The 19,806-nt window shown below is 44.7% G+C and overlaps 2 protein-coding genes across 2 annotated transcripts in view; one reads left to right on the plus strand and one right to left on the minus strand.

Annotated features, from left to right (window-relative positions):
- Positions 1-4,116: 4,116 nt before the first annotated feature.
- C4H1orf162 (chromosome 4 C1orf162 homolog) lies at positions 4,117-10,244 on the plus strand. Its single transcript, XM_058538783.1, has 6 exons — positions 4,117-4,315; positions 7,437-7,472; positions 8,266-8,329; positions 8,796-8,893; positions 9,187-9,236; positions 9,492-10,244. The coding sequence occupies exons 2-6, from the start codon at positions 7,448-7,450 to the stop codon at positions 9,654-9,656; spliced, it is 402 nt and encodes a 133-aa protein (XP_058394766.1). The 5' UTR covers positions 4,117-4,315; positions 7,437-7,447; the 3' UTR covers positions 9,657-10,244.
- Positions 10,245-14,894: 4,650 nt separating this feature from the next.
- Positions 14,895-19,806, minus strand: part of TMIGD3 (transmembrane and immunoglobulin domain containing 3) — a 70,489-nt gene continuing 65,577 nt past the window's right edge. The window contains 4 exon segments of the mRNA XM_058536082.1: positions 14,895-14,965; positions 16,910-17,010; positions 17,745-17,811; positions 19,367-19,717. Coding sequence (XP_058392065.1) covers positions 14,895-14,965; positions 16,910-17,010; positions 17,745-17,811; positions 19,367-19,717 — 590 coding nt within the window.

Here is a 19,806-nt window from a genome sequence, read left to right on the forward strand (position 1 = left end):
AAACTATTTCTCAGATTGTATTTGGCAGGATAGGTTAGGTTAAATGAGATAAGAAACTATTTCAGGGCCGGCCCCGTGGCTTAGGGGTTAAGTGCGCATGCTCTGCTACTGGCGGCCCAGGTTCGGATCCCGGGCGCGCACCGACGCACCGCTTCTCTGGCCATACTGAGGCCACGTCCCACATACAGCAACTAGAAGGATGTGCAGCTATGACATACAAGTATCTACTGGGGCTTTGGGGGAAAAAATAAATAAATAAAATCTTTAAAAAAAAAAAAGAAACTATTCCAAAATCTCAGCAGTGTAACATGGAAAAGTTTATTTCTTGCTCATCCAGGGCCGGCCCTGTGGCTTAGCAGTTAAGTGTGCGCGCTCCGATGCTGGCGGCCCAGGTTCGATCCCGGGCGCGCACCGAAGCACCGCTTCTCCAGCCATGCTGAGGCCGTGTCCCACATACAGCAACTAGAAGGATGTGCAGCTATGACATACAACTATCTACTGGGGCTTTGGGGGAAAAAATAAATAAATTAAAAAAAAAATTATTATTTCTTGCTCATCCAGAATCCCCTGCAGGTCCAGGTGACCCTCCAGAGTACCTGTCCTCCATATGATGACTCAACGATCCAGCTTTAAAACTTTCAACCTCACTTTCTTATCACAAAATCTCCGTACCAGGGGAAGGGGTCACAAGAGGTCTTGATTCAGCAGTTAAATGCTTCAACTAACAGGGACATATAGCACTTTGATTCATAGTCCAGTGGCCAGAGATTGTCACATGGCACTACCCAACCACCAGTAAGGCTCTGCGCCAGAAGGAGAGGACTGGTTGAGAACTAGTACTGTCTACTACACAATCTCGATCTCTTTCATGAACCCCAGACCTGTGCATCCAACTGCCCTCTTGACCTTTCTAACTGAATGTTCCACAGGCACCCTAAACTCAATGTGTCCAAAAGTAAACTCATTATTTATACCCAATATTACACCCCCTTCTTCTATATTCTCACTATTAATCAATGATACAATGCAGAAACCTGGGCTTTATCCTGAGCTCCCCTCTCTCCTTTACCTTCCTCTCACAACTAACAGACAACTAGATCCATCACCTATCAGTCCTACCTCCTCTTCCCCATGGCCTTGCCTCTGATCAGATCATCTCTGTTTCTCACTCCAATACTAAAGGACTCCCAACTGCTGGCTTCTCCCACACTGTTGCCTAAACCCAAATGTGATCGTGTGACTTCCCGTCAGCAGTCTCTCCACTGCCTCTAAGGTCAAGTCTGTTTAGAGTCCTCCATCGTCTGGTCTTGCCCTTCCTCCCCAGCCTTTCCTCTTCCGTTCCCCATCTGCCCCCATCCATTCCCTATAGCACCAGCGATGGTGAAATATAACAAACATGACAAAGCATGCCTTTGCTCATGTGGTCCCTCTCCCTAGAATACACTTCCTTCCTCTGTCTGCCTAGAAAATGTGATTCATCTTTCAAGACGCAACTCAAACATCATCTCTATGATGCTTTTGTTGACACCCACTCTCCCTCCTTATTGTGGAGCCTCAGTTCTTTCTCTTTTGGGTCCCACTCCATCCTGTACAGATGTCTAACACAGCATCTACAACATTTCACTACGCTTATTTACTCCAGAACTTAGCAGTGTGTTTGGGTCACAGCAGGTGCTCAATAAATGTCTGACTAATTAATTAATCCTCACTCTAAGCCTTGAACTACTGCTGTTTCCTTCTCTGGCTCGTCTTCCTCCTTTGCCGTTGGTGATATTTTTTATCACAGTCTTTGACTTTTTATCCTCCCTTGTTTTTGATCCCACTCTCCTAATCATCTCTCAAATTCATTGACATCTCTTCATCTCTCTGCTGCTACCACCCTAGTCCAAGTTACTATTATCCCTCAACAGGATCACTGCAATAATCCCTCAACCAGTCTTTTCATATCTGTTCTGGTTGCCTTCCAATTTGTTCTCTCTCCCTCAGTTTTAGTGATGGTTTCAGAATGCAAGTGTGATCACGTCACCCTTGTTTAGATACCTTTAGTGTAGATAAACCCACTTCTCTTTTAATAAAGACAAAGCTCTGAGGGAACTGGCCCCTTCCTGCCTCTTCAACTTCATCCCCACCCTGCTCCACATTCCCCCAACACTCCAGCGTCACCTTACACACTTCTTTGCTCTTTTGGCTATTGTCACACTGGCCTTTTTGGGGGGACTTCCTACCCTCCTTTCTGGCACAGAGCTTTTGAATTTTAATATTCTGTTCTCCCTGATCATTCCCCCTCTCTAGGCCTGATGGAACTCCAGCTCACGCTTCAGATTTTGCCTCATCTTCCTCCAGGAAGCCTTCCTGGTTCCCCGTATCATAGGCACACAGTAGGGGCTCTGCTCCTTCACAGAACATATAATTGCTATGATTTACCATTTCCCTGTGTGGTAACGGCCTCTTTTACTAGTCTGAAGGTCCCATGAAGGTAGGAAAAGGCCACGTTTTGCTCACCATTGTGTCCTCAGAACTTAGAATAGTACTTGGCACATAGTAAATATTCAATAAATGATTTTTGGAGTGAATGAAAACTGAATTCTCTCAGCCACCGAGACTCAAAACCTGGAAGTAATCATTGATTCATCCTGCATTTCATTCGCTGTATCCAGGTCCAAGTCTTGTAACTTCCAGTCTTATTAAACCTTTGGGTTCCTCCCCATTCCTGCTGCTCACACTCTTATTCAATACCTAAACTACTGTCAGACTCCCCTGGCTTGTTTCCCTGTCTCTTTCTCTACCCACAGTTTATCTTATATGATGTGGTATAATCTTCTGAAAGGCCATGTTTATCAGATTACATCCCAGTTCAAAAACTTTCAGTGGTTCCTTATTAATACTTAAAATATATATGTTGCTTGGCTTTAAAGACTTCCACAATCTGGCTCAAGTCTCTGTAACTATTTTCTACTTCCCACCCCTTACAAATGTCTCACTCTTGAACCATGCTGATATCCCAGAAATATGACACTTGAACCCCAGCAGCCAGTCCTGGGCCTGGGGCACTCCTCACGCAGTCCCTTTCTTCCCCCTCCCTCCAAACCCCACCCATGCTCCGAGTCTACCTGCACGAAGCCTTGCCTGGTTTCACCAGCTCTGCCGGCTTTTCCCTTCTTCCAGGCCTGTGAGTTGCTCTGCCTGAAAGTGTCTTCCCCTCGGCTGGGCTCTCCGCCTCACCAGCTCCTCCTGTGCTCTGGTTCTCAGTGTGTACGGCTGCTCCGTGAACAGGCCTTCCCCGTTCATCCATTTTATCTAAACACATTCTCCCATCATTTACTCTCTGGCGTGGCGCTCTGCTTCTCTCCTTCATGGCCCATAACACAAGCCATGATTAATCTGTTGTTTTCTTGTTTGTCATTTTTTTTCTCAGCTAGACGGTAGGCTGCAGGAGGGCTGCCTTGCTGTCTGAAAAATCCACAGCACCTAGCCCACTGTATAGCCCATCTTGTTTATTTAATGAGTATGCTTATTAATATTATTTTATGGATAAAAGTTTATAAGTAAATGATTTGCCTTCCCTTTGAAAGGATCTCCATACTTTTAACACACTTAAAGTCTACACAACCGGCACCTAACTCTTAACACTGTTCGCTCTCCATTTTTCTTGATCAACCTCATCTCCGTGGTTAAAATAAAGGAGACTATAAGATGCTTGACAACAATGATAATGTCATACTGCTGTGACCCCCACAATATCTGGCATGGTGGTTAAATACTCATGAAATACTTAATTAGAAATAAACTTGTCAGGGCTGGCCTGGTGGTATAGCATTTAAGTGTGCTCCCTCCACTTTGGTGGCCTGGGGTTTGCAGGCTCTGATCCCAGGTGCGCACTGAGGCACCACTTGTCAAGTCACGCTGTGGTGGCATCCCATATAAAGTAGAAGAAGATGGGCACGGTTGTTAAACCAGGGCCAATCTTCCTCAGCAAAAAGAGGAGGATTGGCTTCGGATGTTAGTTCAGGGCTAATCTTCCTCACACACACACACACACACACACACACAAAAAGAAATAAACTTGTCTTATCCCACTGTGTTCTGGCATTCGTATGCCAAAAGATACAAAAGAAGCTCTCTGCTTATGGGATTAGAAAATATATAGCGTTAGCCTCAAAGAGGAAGTATGCCCTCGAGTTTAGATAAAATCATTGTAACTTAGCTTGATGGTGGCGGTGGCAACAATCATTTCGTCATTTCTGAAAAATAGGAGTCAGAACGGAAGCAAATTGAAAAGACAATGGCATCTTGTGACTGGATTTTTTCTTAAAAGGTAAATGCGTTTACCCCATGCTTTTAATCTAGATGAGATAATCATTCACCAAAGGAAAATGACTTCTTAATTTCTAGTGGTTTGTATCATTTTTTTCTTTTTAACTTTATTTGGTGGGGGAAGGGTTGTATTTGAATGGCTGCATTTAGTTGGTGGATTTTATAGAAAACAGTACAATTCTCAAGTGCTGGACAAAATGTGAAAAAATATATATAGCACTGTTTCTATTTTAATTTATGCTACTGCCAAATGTTTGGAGCGTTGTTTTCAAAAGGAAATGTATTTCCTGCTTTTCTTGGCCTGGAGCTGTAAATAGCTATTGTCCTGTAGTGTTGTGTGATGGTTTTTTCTTTCAGGGTTGGGTGGCCTACCTTTTTTTTTAAGGTGGCTTTGGTAACATTTCTTTGGCATAGTTGTAAATTCAGAGCCACTGATGTGCAGGTTAAGATTTTTACAGAAACCTACAATCTTCTCCTCTTCCACTTCCCCAGTGGTAAGGCCTAGTAGAAGTTTCATATCTTAATATTTTAAAATTTAAATATTCAATTTCATATTTCAGTATTTTAAAAATACTATATACGTTTTTTATGGTACTCTACAAAAAGCGTTGTTGACTATTAAATTAGAAAATGAAAAAGAAGTGCTAGAAAAATCGTTACTACTACTGACTCTGCTGTGGATAGTGGGCTTCCTATTCTCATGGCTCAGAATTCTCACCAGATTCCCCTGTCGGCACCTGTCTTATTATCCTGTATTATACGATCTAAAAAAGTTTGGTTGACTGTAAGGCACTTGATAACCTTGCTGCTGCTGTTGTAAGTGGTGCATGGCAATGAGGTGCCCTTCTCCCAACCCTCCCCCATGTCCGACTTGGAAATTGATTCAGTTTTGAGAACTGAACAATTAAACACATAAATAATTGATGGCATTTGTTGTCGAAATAAATTACCTTAAAATACAGCAGATATAGCAGAGCTGAAAGTTCCTATCGTGGGTTTACCTAAATATGAAGTAAAATTGTGGCCTCCTAAAATTGTTTTGTTTATTTTATTTTTATTTATTATTTTATTTTAGTTAAATAAAAGTGGAACCAATTTTTTTATCAACAAACAGGGAACTGGTTAAGCAAGCTGTAGTACATAGCTTATAACAGAAAGACCTATCACCACTAAAAATGCATATGGAAAGCTTTTAGTGGCATGGGAGAATGCTTATGATAAAAAACTTAAAAAAAAAGAAGATATGAAGAAATATCTCAACTAGCTTCTAAAAAAATGCATGGCACACAAATACTGTATGATCTCATTTATATGTGGAATCTTTAAAAACCAAACTCATAGTACAGAGAATAGATTAGTGGTTACCAGAGGCCGGGGGTGGGGGTGGGGGAAATGGTTAAAGGGGGTCAAAAGGTAGAAATTTCCAGTTGTAAGATAAATAAGTCCTGGGGATGTAATATATAGCATAGTGACTATAGTTAATAATACTGCATTGTGCATTTGAAAGTTGCTAAGAGAGTAGATCTTAAAAGTTCTCATCAGGAGAAAGAAAAAATTTGTAACTCTGTGAGGTGATGGATGTTAAACTTATTGTGGTAATCATTTTGCAATATATACATATATCACATCATTAATTTATACACCTTAAACTAAATACAGTGTTGTATGTCATTGTATTAATATCTTGAATTAAAATTCATGGAAGTAGAACTAAAAGGAAATACACGAAAATATCAACAGTGGGTAGTGGGAGTTTGGGTGATTGTGCTTTTCTGCTTGTAAGTACTTTATACTTTTTGGTACAAATAAATAAATAAAAAATGGAAAAGATATAAAGCTTAGCATAACAAATAGAACCATAGCTAGACAAGGATATTGGCAGACTCGAAAAGCAAAAATAAGAACAGAATAGACGTGTCTGATGGAGCCTAGAGGAAGGACCTTGTAGGGGGAAGAGGGAGAATCTCCCTCTGCCCTTTTCCTTAAGGTTCTTATGGCTGGCCAAATAATTAACGAGACAGGTTAGCAGGAGAAAATAATACCAAGTTTAATAATATGTATACATGGGAGAAAGCAGGGACACTGCGTTTCTCAACACAATAGCAGAAATTCTCGTCTTAAATACCATTTTCAGCCAATGACAAAGGAGGATTTTGGGGGTGGGGGGAGTCAGTTACAGGAGATTACCACTAAAGCACAGTAAACAAGAGTAAGGTTTATTATGCAGCCCCAAGGCCTCACCTTCCACATTGATAAGTCACTAGAAATGAGCTCATCCCCCCTTTTCCCAATACAGAGAGGGAGATACCTTTACAAATGGAGATTTCCCTTATAAATGTAAATGATTGTCTGGCAACTCCTCGCAGGGTCATCCAGAGAATGTGGCCAGAGAGACAGAACTTCTGATAAGAGGGGCTTGTTGGTGCCTTTCCTATTGTAACATTTACCCTACGTTATCTTTACAGCCATCATGATAGATCTGTTCCAGGAAGGAGCTACCATGTCAAATTCTTTAGGCAGTTAGTGGGGGAGGTCAAATGTCCCTAGAGAAAACAACCAAGGTAAAGAGACAGATTTCAGGGTGGCCAAATCTTGATCTCCCACAACCTCCAAGGGCAAGTTTGTCCAAGTTTTCTCAACACCTCCAGGGAAGAGTGAGGCAGAGGCATCAGACCTAGAGGACACTCAATATTAAAATCATCCATGTATCTTCTCCCAAACTTACTTCCGTTCAATGCTCACCAAGCAAAATTCTTGTTTTAATTGGCTTTCTTATACGTTCTGATGCTAGAATGCTACTCATTATACCAACATGTTCCATATGTCAGTCTAGTTTATCCATCAGCTTCCCGTGAGTTGACTGGTGGGAGTCAGTTCTGGAGCAATCAGTCAATTCTTGGTGCCCTGATGAGATCAAATTTCCAGACCTGCAAAGCTGAGGACTGGCTGCTGAGCTTTGGTAACCACACCATGTAAAGTGTATGCCCACTGACCTCAGTAGAACACCCACCCATGCCTTGCCTCTCTCTCATTGTTACTCTTCTACACCAAGATCACGACTGGCCCCCTCCACTGCCTCTCCCTCCAAGCTTTCTAAGAGGTACCTTTTTGTTTATTCTCAGGGGAAGACAGCATGGGAAGAAGTCACTCCAAACCTGGTGAGTTCAGGACACAACCATTACCTGCCTCACTGCTGAGTTAAAATGAACCAGAAACTGGGCTGAAGGGCTGTAAGGGGACAACGTTTCTGAAGTTGGAAGAATCAGATTTTACCACGAACAGACTCCAACACCAAGAAGAGTGAACAAGGGAAAACAGAGAGAACTGCCTGACCCTCCAAATTCCAGTAAAGGGTGTGTCTGTGCTTGCTGTTAGACCAACTGGTTAGTTCTGGTACTCCAGTTCACTTCCCTTACTGCCCCGCCCTCATTTGTGGTGTGAGTCTGGGGAACATTCACTGCGGCTGCCTTTGGCTAGGCGCTGTTGATAGCCGCCCTGTAACAATGAACAAATGAATAAACAAAACAAAAGGCAGCAATTTCCAAGGTCAGATTCCCAAGGACTCTAGGAAACGCTCATTCTGGGTTTCACTTGTGGTTCTCTGCTCCCTGGCCTTGAGATTCTCTGCTTAAGCCTGAGGGAACATATCTCCCTAGGGAACCTATTAAAATCTTTGAGGGAGAGATTTGAGATGTTTTGGGGACATAGGGGGCTACAGAAACACCAGGCTCTTCTTTCATTTGTGGAGCCAATTGTTTCTTAGGTTCCAGTTCTACTTTTCATGGTAAAGGACCCAGGATCTAAGAAACATGTTTTCTCCTTTTGCAGAATTGTAGCCCCAGCATTAATCTCCACTGGTTGCTTGGATAGGGTGGGCACCCGGGGACACTTAAGCTGGAAAGATTCACAAGACATGGCAGATACTCCAATCCTCTTTCTGTTCTCTCATAGACAAACTCCACTCCACGGCAGCCCCAACCACGACCTCCGCGCCTTGCCTCTCTGCCTACCCCAAGTGAGTGAGCATCCCCCACCAGTTTCATCTGGGACCACATGGCACTTGATTTTGTGGTGACAGCTTTGCCTTATGGACTTGGGGAGGGAGGCCTGGGGAGAAGGGACCAGAAAGAGTGGAAGAACTAAATCAGTTTTTTATCTTCAGACTGTAGTTCTTAACCTAGGGTGCCCTGAGCCTCAAGAGACTCATGAATCCTCCAAGTGTATGGATAAGCTGAGGGGCAGGGTGTGACTATGAACATTTTCTGAGGCGGGAGAGAGCCCACAGCTTTCATTGAGGCCTTAAGCAGAACTGGAACCTGAAAGTAAAAAGTTGAAAACCAGTGGGTAAGAGTGAAAATTAACAACCAGTGTGAGCGCTGTTTCCAGGGCTTACCTGCAAGCTGGAGAGGTTACACTTCCGTCTTTAGGAAAAGCCTTCAAAAAGCCCAGCAGGTCATCTACTCCTTTCTTTGCCAAAACAGCAAAGAACTTCATTTGGTCTTAGCCTTTTTTGCTGGGGTTCTACTGACATTGCTGCTGATGGCCCTAGTCTTCCTCATCATAAAGATCTACAGAAAACGTAAGTGGTCTCCAAGAGATGGGACGGCTCTTCTTTCTCTGCCAGTGAAAATAGAGTTAGCTTTGTGTGAATAACTGGAGGGAGGGGATAAAACCTGCATAGCCCACTCTGTCTGCAGACCAAAGACTTGAATCCCTCCACTTGTCTCCCTGCCCTCCTCACCCTCCACCGTTCCCACCTCCAACACCTTCTCCCCACCCTACCCCTTCACCCAAGATTCAAGGGAGAGGCTTCTGATTCCTCCAGGCCTCATTGTTGAGACTTGTCCCTTTTCATCCTGACACTTGTGGCAGGTTGCTCCAGTCCCCGGGCTCTGGATCCTCACTCAGATCCTCCAGCCAAGGTAAGATGACCATGCTGTTTCCAGGACACTAGAGCCTGCTGCCGTTGGCATTTCCCTCTATGCAATGCCTTATCGACTAGAATAGTGGTATTGCTTTATGCACACTGAGCAAGTGATTTTTTTGAGGGTGCTTCTGATCTCTTTGGGTATTCTCTGACCAAATCTTTCAAGTTACTTCTAAAGAGGCACTTGCTTATGAAGAGACACATTCTTCCAAATGGAACTCACTCATTCCTCTGCCTTCCTCCTCCGCAGCTTCCGTCTGTCCCAGAGGAGACACTCACCTATGCCAGCATGACTTTAAAACACTCGCAAGGAAAGAGAGATCGCTTGACTGCAAACCGTTCTGCACACTCAGACCCCATTGTCTACGCTCAAATTAAAGTGACAAATACATCCTGCCTTTCCAATGAGGCTTGAATTCAGTTCCTCTCACCTCGGCTCCATCTTCATACATCGCTTTCCCTTTTTACAAATTTTGGGCCACAATCTGGGAGAAACTGCTGATGGAGTTGTTTGGGTGTGATCTGGCAGTGTTAGCCAGCAGTTTTGAAGACAGAGGGTCAGTCTTTTTCCTGGCTAGAGAAAAGACTGCTGGCCCTCCCACTTGGACTGACAGCCTCTTAGCCCCATGAGGGCTAAGACTGCCCCCCTTGTCCCCTTCCAAAGTGTGTGGTACAGAGCTCAGGGCACAAAGAGTGCTCACTCAGTGTCATTGATCAACTTGAGAGGAGTCAACCAAATGAACACTCTAGCAAGAATTACAAATAAAAGCAAACCTTCTGCAATGTTGGCTCCTTCTTCATCATTTATTTGTCCGTGTTACCTCCAGAGGTCAGGGCCAAAAGTCCAGAGCTCATCTACAGCCAGAAAAGACTCACAGAGGTGATGGTACACTCAAGTTCAGGATTGATTGGGGCACAGGTCTCAACCTCTGCCTCTAACTAGCTACGTTCATTTGGGCAAGTTTGTTAAACTATTAAAGCTTTAATTCCTTCATCTTGAAAACAGAACTAATAAAAACTAACTCTTAGTGTGAGAATAAATAAGATATCATATATATAAGCACTCTGTACATCCTAGAGTCCTACACCAAAACAAGTCCCTATTGTGTAAAGCACTATTCAAATGTGGATGTCCATCTCCTTGCTATAGCTTAAGTGATATGCATAGCAACATTACATGGGAATCAAGATTAATCTAAATGTTAATCCCCACCCCCGCCAAATCCCAACAGATACTTCCATAGATGATCCCAGTAAAAATACCAATAAGATTATTTTTTACTCAGCAAGATTACTCTAAAATTCCTATGTAAACAATAAACAAAAAAGCAAATCCAGGAAAATTCATAAAAATAAATAAATACATAAAAGTAATATGGGAAGGCTAGCCCTAGCCGCTAACTAAAAGTACTGTTTTATCAAGCATGACGAATTAAAATAATACGTTAATGATGTATGAATAAACAAATCAATGGGCTAGAATAAAAAGTCCAGAAATAGACCAAAATACATAAGGAAATTTAGAGTATGATAAAGATGGCATATCAAATCATTTGGGGGAAAATGGTTTATTCAATAAATGGTTGAAATAAATGAAAACAAAATTGGATTCATACCTCACTCCGTATGTCAAAATAGACTCCAGATATGTCAAAAACTTAACTGTAAAAAAACCATGAAAGTACTAGAAGAAAATATGGGAGAATTTTAAATATAATCTCAGAGTGGAACATGGCTTTGAAAGTATGACACAAAACCAGAAACCAGAAAAGATTGATTAACTTGACTTAGGAAATACTGTGTTCAAAAGACAAATGACAAGCTTGGGAAATATTTGCAAGCATCTCATAGACAAAGGGCTAATTTTCTTAGTATATTAAGAGCTCTTATAAATTAATAGGGAAAAAATAAACAACTCAATAGGAAAAAAAAGGGACAAAGGATAAGGTTGGGTGATTCACAGAAAAGGAAATACAAATGGCTTTTAAGCACATGAAGAGATATTCAACTTCACTCATCGTAATAAAAATAGTAATTAGAACTCCAATTAGATAATATTTTCCATCAATAAGGTTAGCAAAATTCACAGTTTGCTAACAAACTGTTTGAGCAAGATTAGGGGGAACCAAGACACACACGCACTACTGGTGGGAGAATAAGTGGATACAACTATCAATGGAAGGCAATTTGGCAATAACTAACCACATTTTTAATTCTTTTTCTAAGAATTTATCCTGCTTAAACATGTGGAAAGTCACCTAAGTAATTTTAATTACAGCATTCACTAAATTGGCTAGAGCTTATGCTCTAGGCAGCGTTCTAAGTGCTTGGCATGAATTCACGGAATCCTCAGAAAACACTAGGAGGGTACAGTTATTCTCCTCATTTTAGGTACAGAAATGGAGGCACATAGAGGTTAAATAACTTGCCCAGGTTCACACTGCTAGTAAGTAGTGGCACTGGGACTCTAACCCAGGTAGGCTGGCTCCAGAACTGCACATTTACCCATTATGCTCGACTCTCTGAAGCAGTGAAAGATTGAGACAACCCTCCATGTCTAGGGAGAAGGGATTGGCTGGTGGAGGACGATTTGGCCATGAAAAACAAGGAGGCAGCTCTTCATTTATGTTCTAAGAAAAAAAAGATCTCCAAGAGGTATTGTTCAATGAAAAGTGCAAGCTGCTGAACAGAATTCTGCATATGCTCTATTCATGTACAAGAGAGAACGTGTAGGAGCACCTATTTTTTTATATATTTAGTGTGTCTCTGAAAGAAACACCATTAACTGGTCTTAGTGATTGCCCCTGGGGAGGGGAACTTGGTAACTGAGGGACTGAGGGGCAGGGATGGAAGGAGGTATGCTTTCTCTTAAACATCTTTTTGTGACTTTTGAGGTTCTTCCTTTTCCTTGTTGAGGATCTTCAGGGTGTCCAATACCTAGTGCTCCCATTCCCCACCTGAATTCTGAACCAACTGAGAAATAAGAATGAGGACTCAGCAGATAGAGAACAAAGTTCGGTCTTTATTACAGACATAGTCGACACTGGAGATTAGAGAGTATATCGTAGCTGCAGAGAAGTGAGCTTCAGAGCACTGAACACCATGATTGATAGAACCACACCAAGGCAAGTCCCACTTCCCCACAACCAAACCAGTGGCTCAGCTGTTCCCAGGAGTTGTAGAAGAGATCATGTGCTCTTTGAAAGCTGCACCTGAAAGATTAAGAAAAGAAAAAGGAAAGGCAGAGTGGGTACGCCCGGTTCCTACCCCAGACTCACATATCAGACAGGTCACTCCACCTCCGCTGGGGCGTCACCGAGGAGTGTTACCCTGAGGGAGCTCAGTCCACGGGGAGGAAGCAGGAGTGGGAGGGAAGCATCCTCCACAAATCTCTTTTAAAAATATATTAAATAATATTTTTAAAAATCAAGGTAAGGAAATTAAAGTTCAAAGAATTGATGAAATAATTTACCCAATGTCTCCCAGCTAGCTAAGCGGCAGAACAAAATTTAAATCAAGTCCTCTGATTTCACATTCCTTGCGTATGCCTCCACACCAAGCTGCCCCAGAGCATGTATAGTGGCAGAGAAACTTGAGAGGTCAAGTCAGGTGACGTGCTCGAGAGAGCATGTTCATTCTGAGATAGAGCAGCTGCTCCTGACAGCTGGACTTGGAGGAGAAGACAGTGGAAGAGAGGTTTGATAAAGGAGTGGGCCCTCTGTGGGAGCCAACAGGTCTAGGAGAAAACCGGTTTAGGGAAATAGCCTTGTGAAGACGCCACAGCCCAGCAGAGTGGCTGGCCCCACGAGGGCAGCAGAGCCTCAGGACCGCGCCTCTCGTGCCCTGGCTGCCTGGGGGAAGCACCCACATGGAGGCCTCTCCCTCTTTCAGCTGGTGGCAAACTGTGCTGACATGAAACAATTCTACCAACCCTGAAGCTAGAAGCCACGTTACCTTTCCAGTTCAGAGCCAGTGCCTTATGAACAGCTGCAAGAGGAGTAAGCTTGTCCTGCAGCCATCCCCTTGTATGCGAAATATCAGGTTAATTACTCTTCCCTCTGTTTTCTTGAAGCTTCCCATTTTAAACAGCATAGCCCTGTGTTTACAAAGTCTTGTTTTTTGTCTCCCTGTCACGAAAACAGGTGCGCAACTAGCCTTGCTGGAGGAAGAAATGAGTAATTAAATAATTGACCATAGATTCAAAAGGTCTTCGCTGGGTAAGGGAAGAAAAAAGGCTCTTGAACCCCGGATCATGGAATCAGAACAAACCTGGAGGCCTCTCAGGGGAAATAGCTTTCCAGATAGGTAAGTGTAAGTCTTCCAAGCCATCTATAGATGTCTGCCTCCATTACGGAAGATTGATGTCTGCCATCTTGCCTTGTGTAGTAGGAGGTCCTAACTGAGCCCAGACTGGACTGCTATTTGCAAAACCTGTGGGCTAATGGCTCCTTCATGTAAGTTCAATATACAGCCACAAGGGAGGGACTGTGGTTGTTTTGTGGCCAAGGGAAAAGAGCACTTTTGATATTATTTGATCTGAGACTCTGGGAAGGAGGAGTTCTGGCTGTATAAACACAAGGAGGATGGCAAGAACGGGACGGTATCCACACCCACCCCTTCCCATCAGGCTGTTGAGCAGTTTTGAGTTCCCCACCTGTGGAGAGTGGGGTTAGGGTGGAAGCTAAAGGAACTGTGTTCATGAAAGACTTCAGGAGAGCCTGGACCTAAATGTGCAGGGCATGTGTAGAATCGTGTCAAGAGCCAATCTCCCTGCCCCAGTCCTGCTCAGACCAGAGGGCCACTTGAGCATCCGCAGCACTAAGATTGGCCAGCACTCTATTAGAAGAGACCAGAAGAGCAGGGTTTTTATGAGAGCAGCAGAGGCAGTGATGGGGAGACCCTGAGAACTCCCTGAAATGACAGGAGAGACACTATAGGAGGAGAGTGGGTACAGACATGCAGGTGGGAGCTAAGAGTTGTGGTAATTCTGACAATATAACCTTGCACCCACAGCTGCTGATGCCTCAGCTTTAGTTTGTGTTTCCTGATTTGAAGGAATATTTCACTTAAGTTATCACACCTTGGCTTCTCATTGATCAAAAGCATCATCCATTCAGTCTGGTGGCAGTTTCCCATGCAAGACAGTCTTTTCACCCAAAGAATCTGAGAACCACTGATTGAGCCTATCTCCCTTTCTTTGGGTAGGACAGCATGTAATACCAATTCAGAAATAAGTTGGAATATTATACTCTAAAAGAAACTTTTCCAGACATACTTTCCCAGTGATATCCCGGGAGAAGTTAGTCATACCTCGGAGTTCATTCAACACTGGTCAGGAATTTATTGGTTAACAAATAAAATACAAGTGATCTGGCCCCATGACCAAGATTCTGCTTGTCCTGCTCACTTCTGGCTAGCCGAAGGCGTGAGAACTAAGATCTTGAGATGTTATCTGATGGCAGCCTTGCTCAGGCGTGGCCTAGATGGCTCCTCTGGCTACCACTTTTCTTACCAAGCTACAAACGATTGCTGCCAAGGTGAGAGGGTCCTTCAGAAGGCTGCGAGATCAGAATCAGTCCCTCGGATGTGGGCCAGTTGTCATGGAGATTCTATTGTAGCATCACTTTATGAACTAAATAAAAGAAATCTTCAGTCATGTCTGTTCAGTACGAGCCATTTCCTTTGGAGTCAGGACACGTGAGAGGGGCTTCAAAGAGTTGTCTACTTCGTTGGAAATAGAAAGGGAAAATTGAATTGAGATCTATTGCCTACTTCTGCTGAGTGTTTCTGCAACAAAAGTTGCAAACTCTCTCCTGGGGGCTTCATGGGGACTAAACACCAAAGTTTGTTTTCAGGGCTCATTGGTCAGTCAGTAGGAAAGCCTGGTACAGGGGGCTTGCATTCACCTCTCACCACTGGGTCATATGATTGCAACTGGACACCTTCAGAACCCAAGAGTGTCAAAGCCAGAAGGCACCTTGATGCAGGCTGCCATGTTTCAACTGCCTGAGTGTGAGGCTATGGCTAAAACAGGTTGTACAACTCCTTGCTAAAAAGGAACAGAGTTGGGTTCCATTGCCTCACATTTCACAGCAGTGCATGTCTCTCCTTTAGCATACTTACTCTAGTTGACAATTTTACATTTGCGTGTGTGTGTGCGCGCACACACACACGCACAATAGTTTATCTCCCTCCCACTCTACATTACATGAAGACAGATGCTATTTCTTTTGCTCATCTTTGTATCCCCAGCGTTTAGCATGGTCCTTGTTTATTGAATATTTTATTGAATGAATAAAAAGTCCTGAGGAGTATGAGAATGGGGTCCTCAATTTATAGAGAGGAAAACCGGCCCAGAGAAGTAACAAGTTGCCAAAAGTCATGCCTTCAAGAAGTGACAATGGTTTTTGCACAAACCTAGACTACAATGGTGTCCCAAAGGGAGTAGTCTTGGGCAAAACTGATAAAGATGTTGCTTTGTCTACAACCCCCACCTCCTCAGTCCAAAGACCTTGGAGGACAAAAGGCCAGGAATGTGAAGGCTGTGGGAGCCACTACCCTGACTTCTTAAGCGCTCCTGCTCTGGCCACGGGGCCAAATTATTGCAGGGAAGTAGGAGGCCTCTCAGCCTCAGCTTTGGATTTGAGATTTGTCTGACTAATAGACCCTGTGTTTCATTAACAGGTGTTTCCAGGTTTGTTTGTTTTCTCTCATTCTCTGAAATGTTGTTTTTCTACATTTCCATATCCAGAGGATGTTGAAGTCTGTTTTGTAATTATGCCTACAGTCTCTCCATTGACCAAAGTATTTTTGTGGCTTCTGAGCATAAAAAGAAAAAAAACCTATTGGCCAAACAGTGGCACATGTGTCTAATGTTCCTTCTATGCTGTGTCCACTTGAGAGGTCAGCAGAATCACCACACGGTGGCCTTGAGGATTTCGATCTCTCTGATGCTGCCCCAAAGGAAAAGTGGACAGATCCACATAGCCCCTTCTGAATGAAGTTCCTCTACTCTATTTAGGAATGGGGACCCTAAAGATCAGGTAGCTGTGGGGCACAGGGCGCAGGACAGAAGAGCCAAGGAGGGAACTTACCAGAGGTGTGGGGATCACAGAAGAAGCTTGGCTGGTTTTCTGGCTTCCAGCTAGGCCTTTACCTGTAAGTGCCCAAAGGCAGAGGGAGGTACAAAGCTTAAAGGCCCCTCCTCTGTGGCTCAAGACTAGGGCTGAGGCCCTTGGGCCTGTCCTCTTCCACTCATGACTCTTCTCAAGACCTTTCCATGTCTGCTTACCCAGGGCCCCAGAAGCTCCTTTGACAGGAGCTTTGGCTTCTATTCCCTCAGGTCAACAAAATGTTTCAGTCAAGGAGTAAGGCTGCCTCCCAAAGTGTGTGTGCTGGGGAGGCAGGTGGCCCTCTAGACACGGAACCTGCAGTGGGGTTGTCTCGGGGCCTCCCTCCTCCCTGGTCTACACTCACCTCTACTTACAAGGCTACAGTGCTCTCTCTGTCACCTCTCATGGTGCCTTTGTCAATGTGAAGCAGAACACCCCTACGCATGGGCTGGCTGCATTGGCCTCCAGGGATCCAGGCAACAAGAGGAGGGTCACATTCACTCATTTGAAAGCATTTCCTTGACCTTTTTCATTTTCCTCCCAAATGGCTACTTACCCCTTCTATTCCTTTGACTTCTCCTCCTTTTGGACAAATGACTGATTATAGAGATAATCCCCAAACCCGAGATCAGCATGCAGATGATGAGAATGGACATCCTGGAAGGAATCACAAACAGATTTCATGTCCCTTAGAAGAAACCACCTTTTGGTTCTCTGTTCAGGATTCCCTTTTCCAAGGTCTGTCCCCTCTGCCCCGCCCCCATCCCCCACCCAGTCTCAGTAGCTCCTGGCAACCCGTATTCCTGTGGAGTGCCCCCACCCTCCAGACCTCACTTGATTGGACCTGAGCTGGGTGTCTGACCAAGCTGGGCTGAGCCCCTTCCTCAGAAACTAACATGGGACTGAGAACAGGAGGATCCAGTTTCAGACTGGCGGTCTCCAGACCAGGGGAGAAAGAAACTTAGGAATTAGAAATGGACATCTTTTTTCTCACAGCAAAAATGAAACCTAACAGGGCAGCACTGTTAGGAAGAGGAAGCAAATACACACAAGAGCCGTGGATCGGAGATGGAGATAACAATCCATTGGCTCCTGGCCATTTCTGAGGGTGGCCACATCCCTCCCTTGCGTTTATGAGACACTGCTCTCTCCTTGTGACGAATTCTCCTTTTTAATTAAAATAGTGAGACGGCATTTTGCTCCTTAAAACAGAGTCCTAAACTATATTCTTTTGGAAGAAACCGAATGGTCGCATTGAAGATATAGTTCAGGTGGAGAAACCACACGCAGCTGAGAAGCAGTAGGTGCAAATCAATCGTCATGTTGTGTTGTTGTTGACCACCCTCCCCCTCCCCCACAAAGCCAATTTGTCTCCTAAAGTCATGACTCACATGGAGCGATCTGCCTTGTGGACGACTTTGGAAGCCCTGCAGCTTCTGTTCCTGTTGCCTGATAGGTCTGCATCAGAAAGGATTTGTTGAGAGTCAAGTAAGGCCCATTCCCAGGCCCGCTCTTTGCCTTCTGCATCTCTGCCGTCATTCCCTCAATCTCCAGAGAATGAGTGCTCTGGGTGACTGCTGGGCCAAGCAGAGGCACCAAGCATAGCTGGATAAATGTGCCCTGCACAGGGCAGAAGGCTGAGGAAACAAGTAGGGGCTGAAATCCAGTGTCACTTTGCTTGCCAAGCCATGCATCCTGCCACTGGGCTCTGTGCACCTGGAGGAAGGGGCAGATTTCCAGACTGGCACAAAAGGCCTGGGTAGACTGGAAGTGGCCCATGGTTAGAGAGTTCCAGGCTGAAGGCTATGGAAGGAGACACAAGAGGCACCAGAGAGCCGGTCCCATCCTTAAGGAACTGATCAATAGGTGACATAATTGCCACATGGTGCTTCTGACAGCCCCCAAAACCCAGTGGGAGAAGTTCCCCCACAGCCACTCACATTGCCCTCTCAAACAAGACCTGGCGGGAGAGGGTCTCATGTAAACTAAGGAGCACATTTAGGTGAGACCTCTCTTATCCTAGGCCTACAACTACAGAGTTAGGTAAAAGCAGAACCTCGTCAAGTAGAAACACTGTAGGTGCAAAGGATGTCATGCATTCAGTAAGATGCTTGCTGGACAAATTACCAGATAGTTGGTCAAGTATGAGCAAGACTCTCTTTCTAGCACTAGGAGGTGGCTTCCCACAGCCACCCTTAAGTTCCTCTAGTTTGTTTTCCTACTGGTATGGTGCTCGGGTTGTGATAGCAAAAGACTTCCTTTTTAGAAGTGGGAACAAGGAGAAGCCACAGGAGAAAAAAAGAGAGAGCCTAGTGCTTTGCATAAGTGCTGCCTGAGAGACAGAGGCTTCTGGTGTAAAAAGAGGTTTTCGGCACTTGACAGAAGAATTTGGGTGAGCATCTAGAGATGCTATGTCTCGGCCCCGGCGCCAAGGAGCAGGTGACTGGCTTAGATAGACTTCTCCCTACAGACTCCAGTTCCACCCACACCCACTCAGCAGCCTCTTGACCAGTTTGAACATAATATGCATCCCTGTTCAGTTATGAAATTGAAGTGAACAGTTGTTGAAGGTGCTCATCCAGGCCCCTGGGTCACTTTTGCAGCCTCGGTCACCTCTCAAGAAACTAATCTTCAAGATTCTAGACCAGCAAGGCTGGCCACAGAGCACAGAGGTTTAATAGCAACCTCAAAGCCTGTCCTGACCAGCAGCGCAAAGCTCTCGCACCTGTTAGCCCCCACAAGCCCCTCCCAAGTTCCATGAACCAGATCCCTGTGAGGAAAGGGAGGTTCCAAGAGCACCCCAGGGCCCAGATTCCTTGTATTCCCCAAATTCAAGTTAACCCCCAGCATCACCAGCAATCACCCTACTTTGGAGGGAAGGAGAGACTAGGTTACCCCAAAGTACCTGAGGGGAGCCTGAGTTGGTGCTCACTGCCGTCAGTGAGTATTTACCACACCAATGAATACCCACTACTATGGGTTACCCAGACTAGACCCCTGCCAGGCTCCTTACCTTTCCCAGACCAAAAGTCACTGGCCAGGGCTGCTCCTCTGTTGTCAGTCACCAACAGCTCCGTAAAATCCATGTCATCCCTGGCAAAATCCCGCTGGATGCCACACCAATACCAGCCTGTATCCTCCTTGGTCAGGCAGGACACAGTGACAATGAGCTGGTTTCCTGTGTCCCTCAGGGCCACGCGGTCTGTACTGTTGGGTGTGAAGGCGACAATGTTGCAGTAGCCCCGGAAATAGCCTCGGCACCAGTACTTGGGGTGGTCTTTATAGTGAGCATCGTAGCTGCAGACAGCAGAAGCCGTGTCCAGCACAAAGCTTTCCTTGACCTTCTCATCCATGACCATGGCATCTGTCAAAACACACGCATGCACACCTGTGTGCACACAGAGACACACCATTGCTCTTGTAAACATGTTGCAGCTCCTGCCCTCCTGGAGG

This window comes from Diceros bicornis, chromosome 4 (assembly GCF_020826845.1).
Source record: "Diceros bicornis minor isolate mBicDic1 chromosome 4, mDicBic1.mat.cur, whole genome shotgun sequence".
NCBI lineage: Eukaryota > Metazoa > Chordata > Mammalia > Perissodactyla > Rhinocerotidae > Diceros > Diceros bicornis.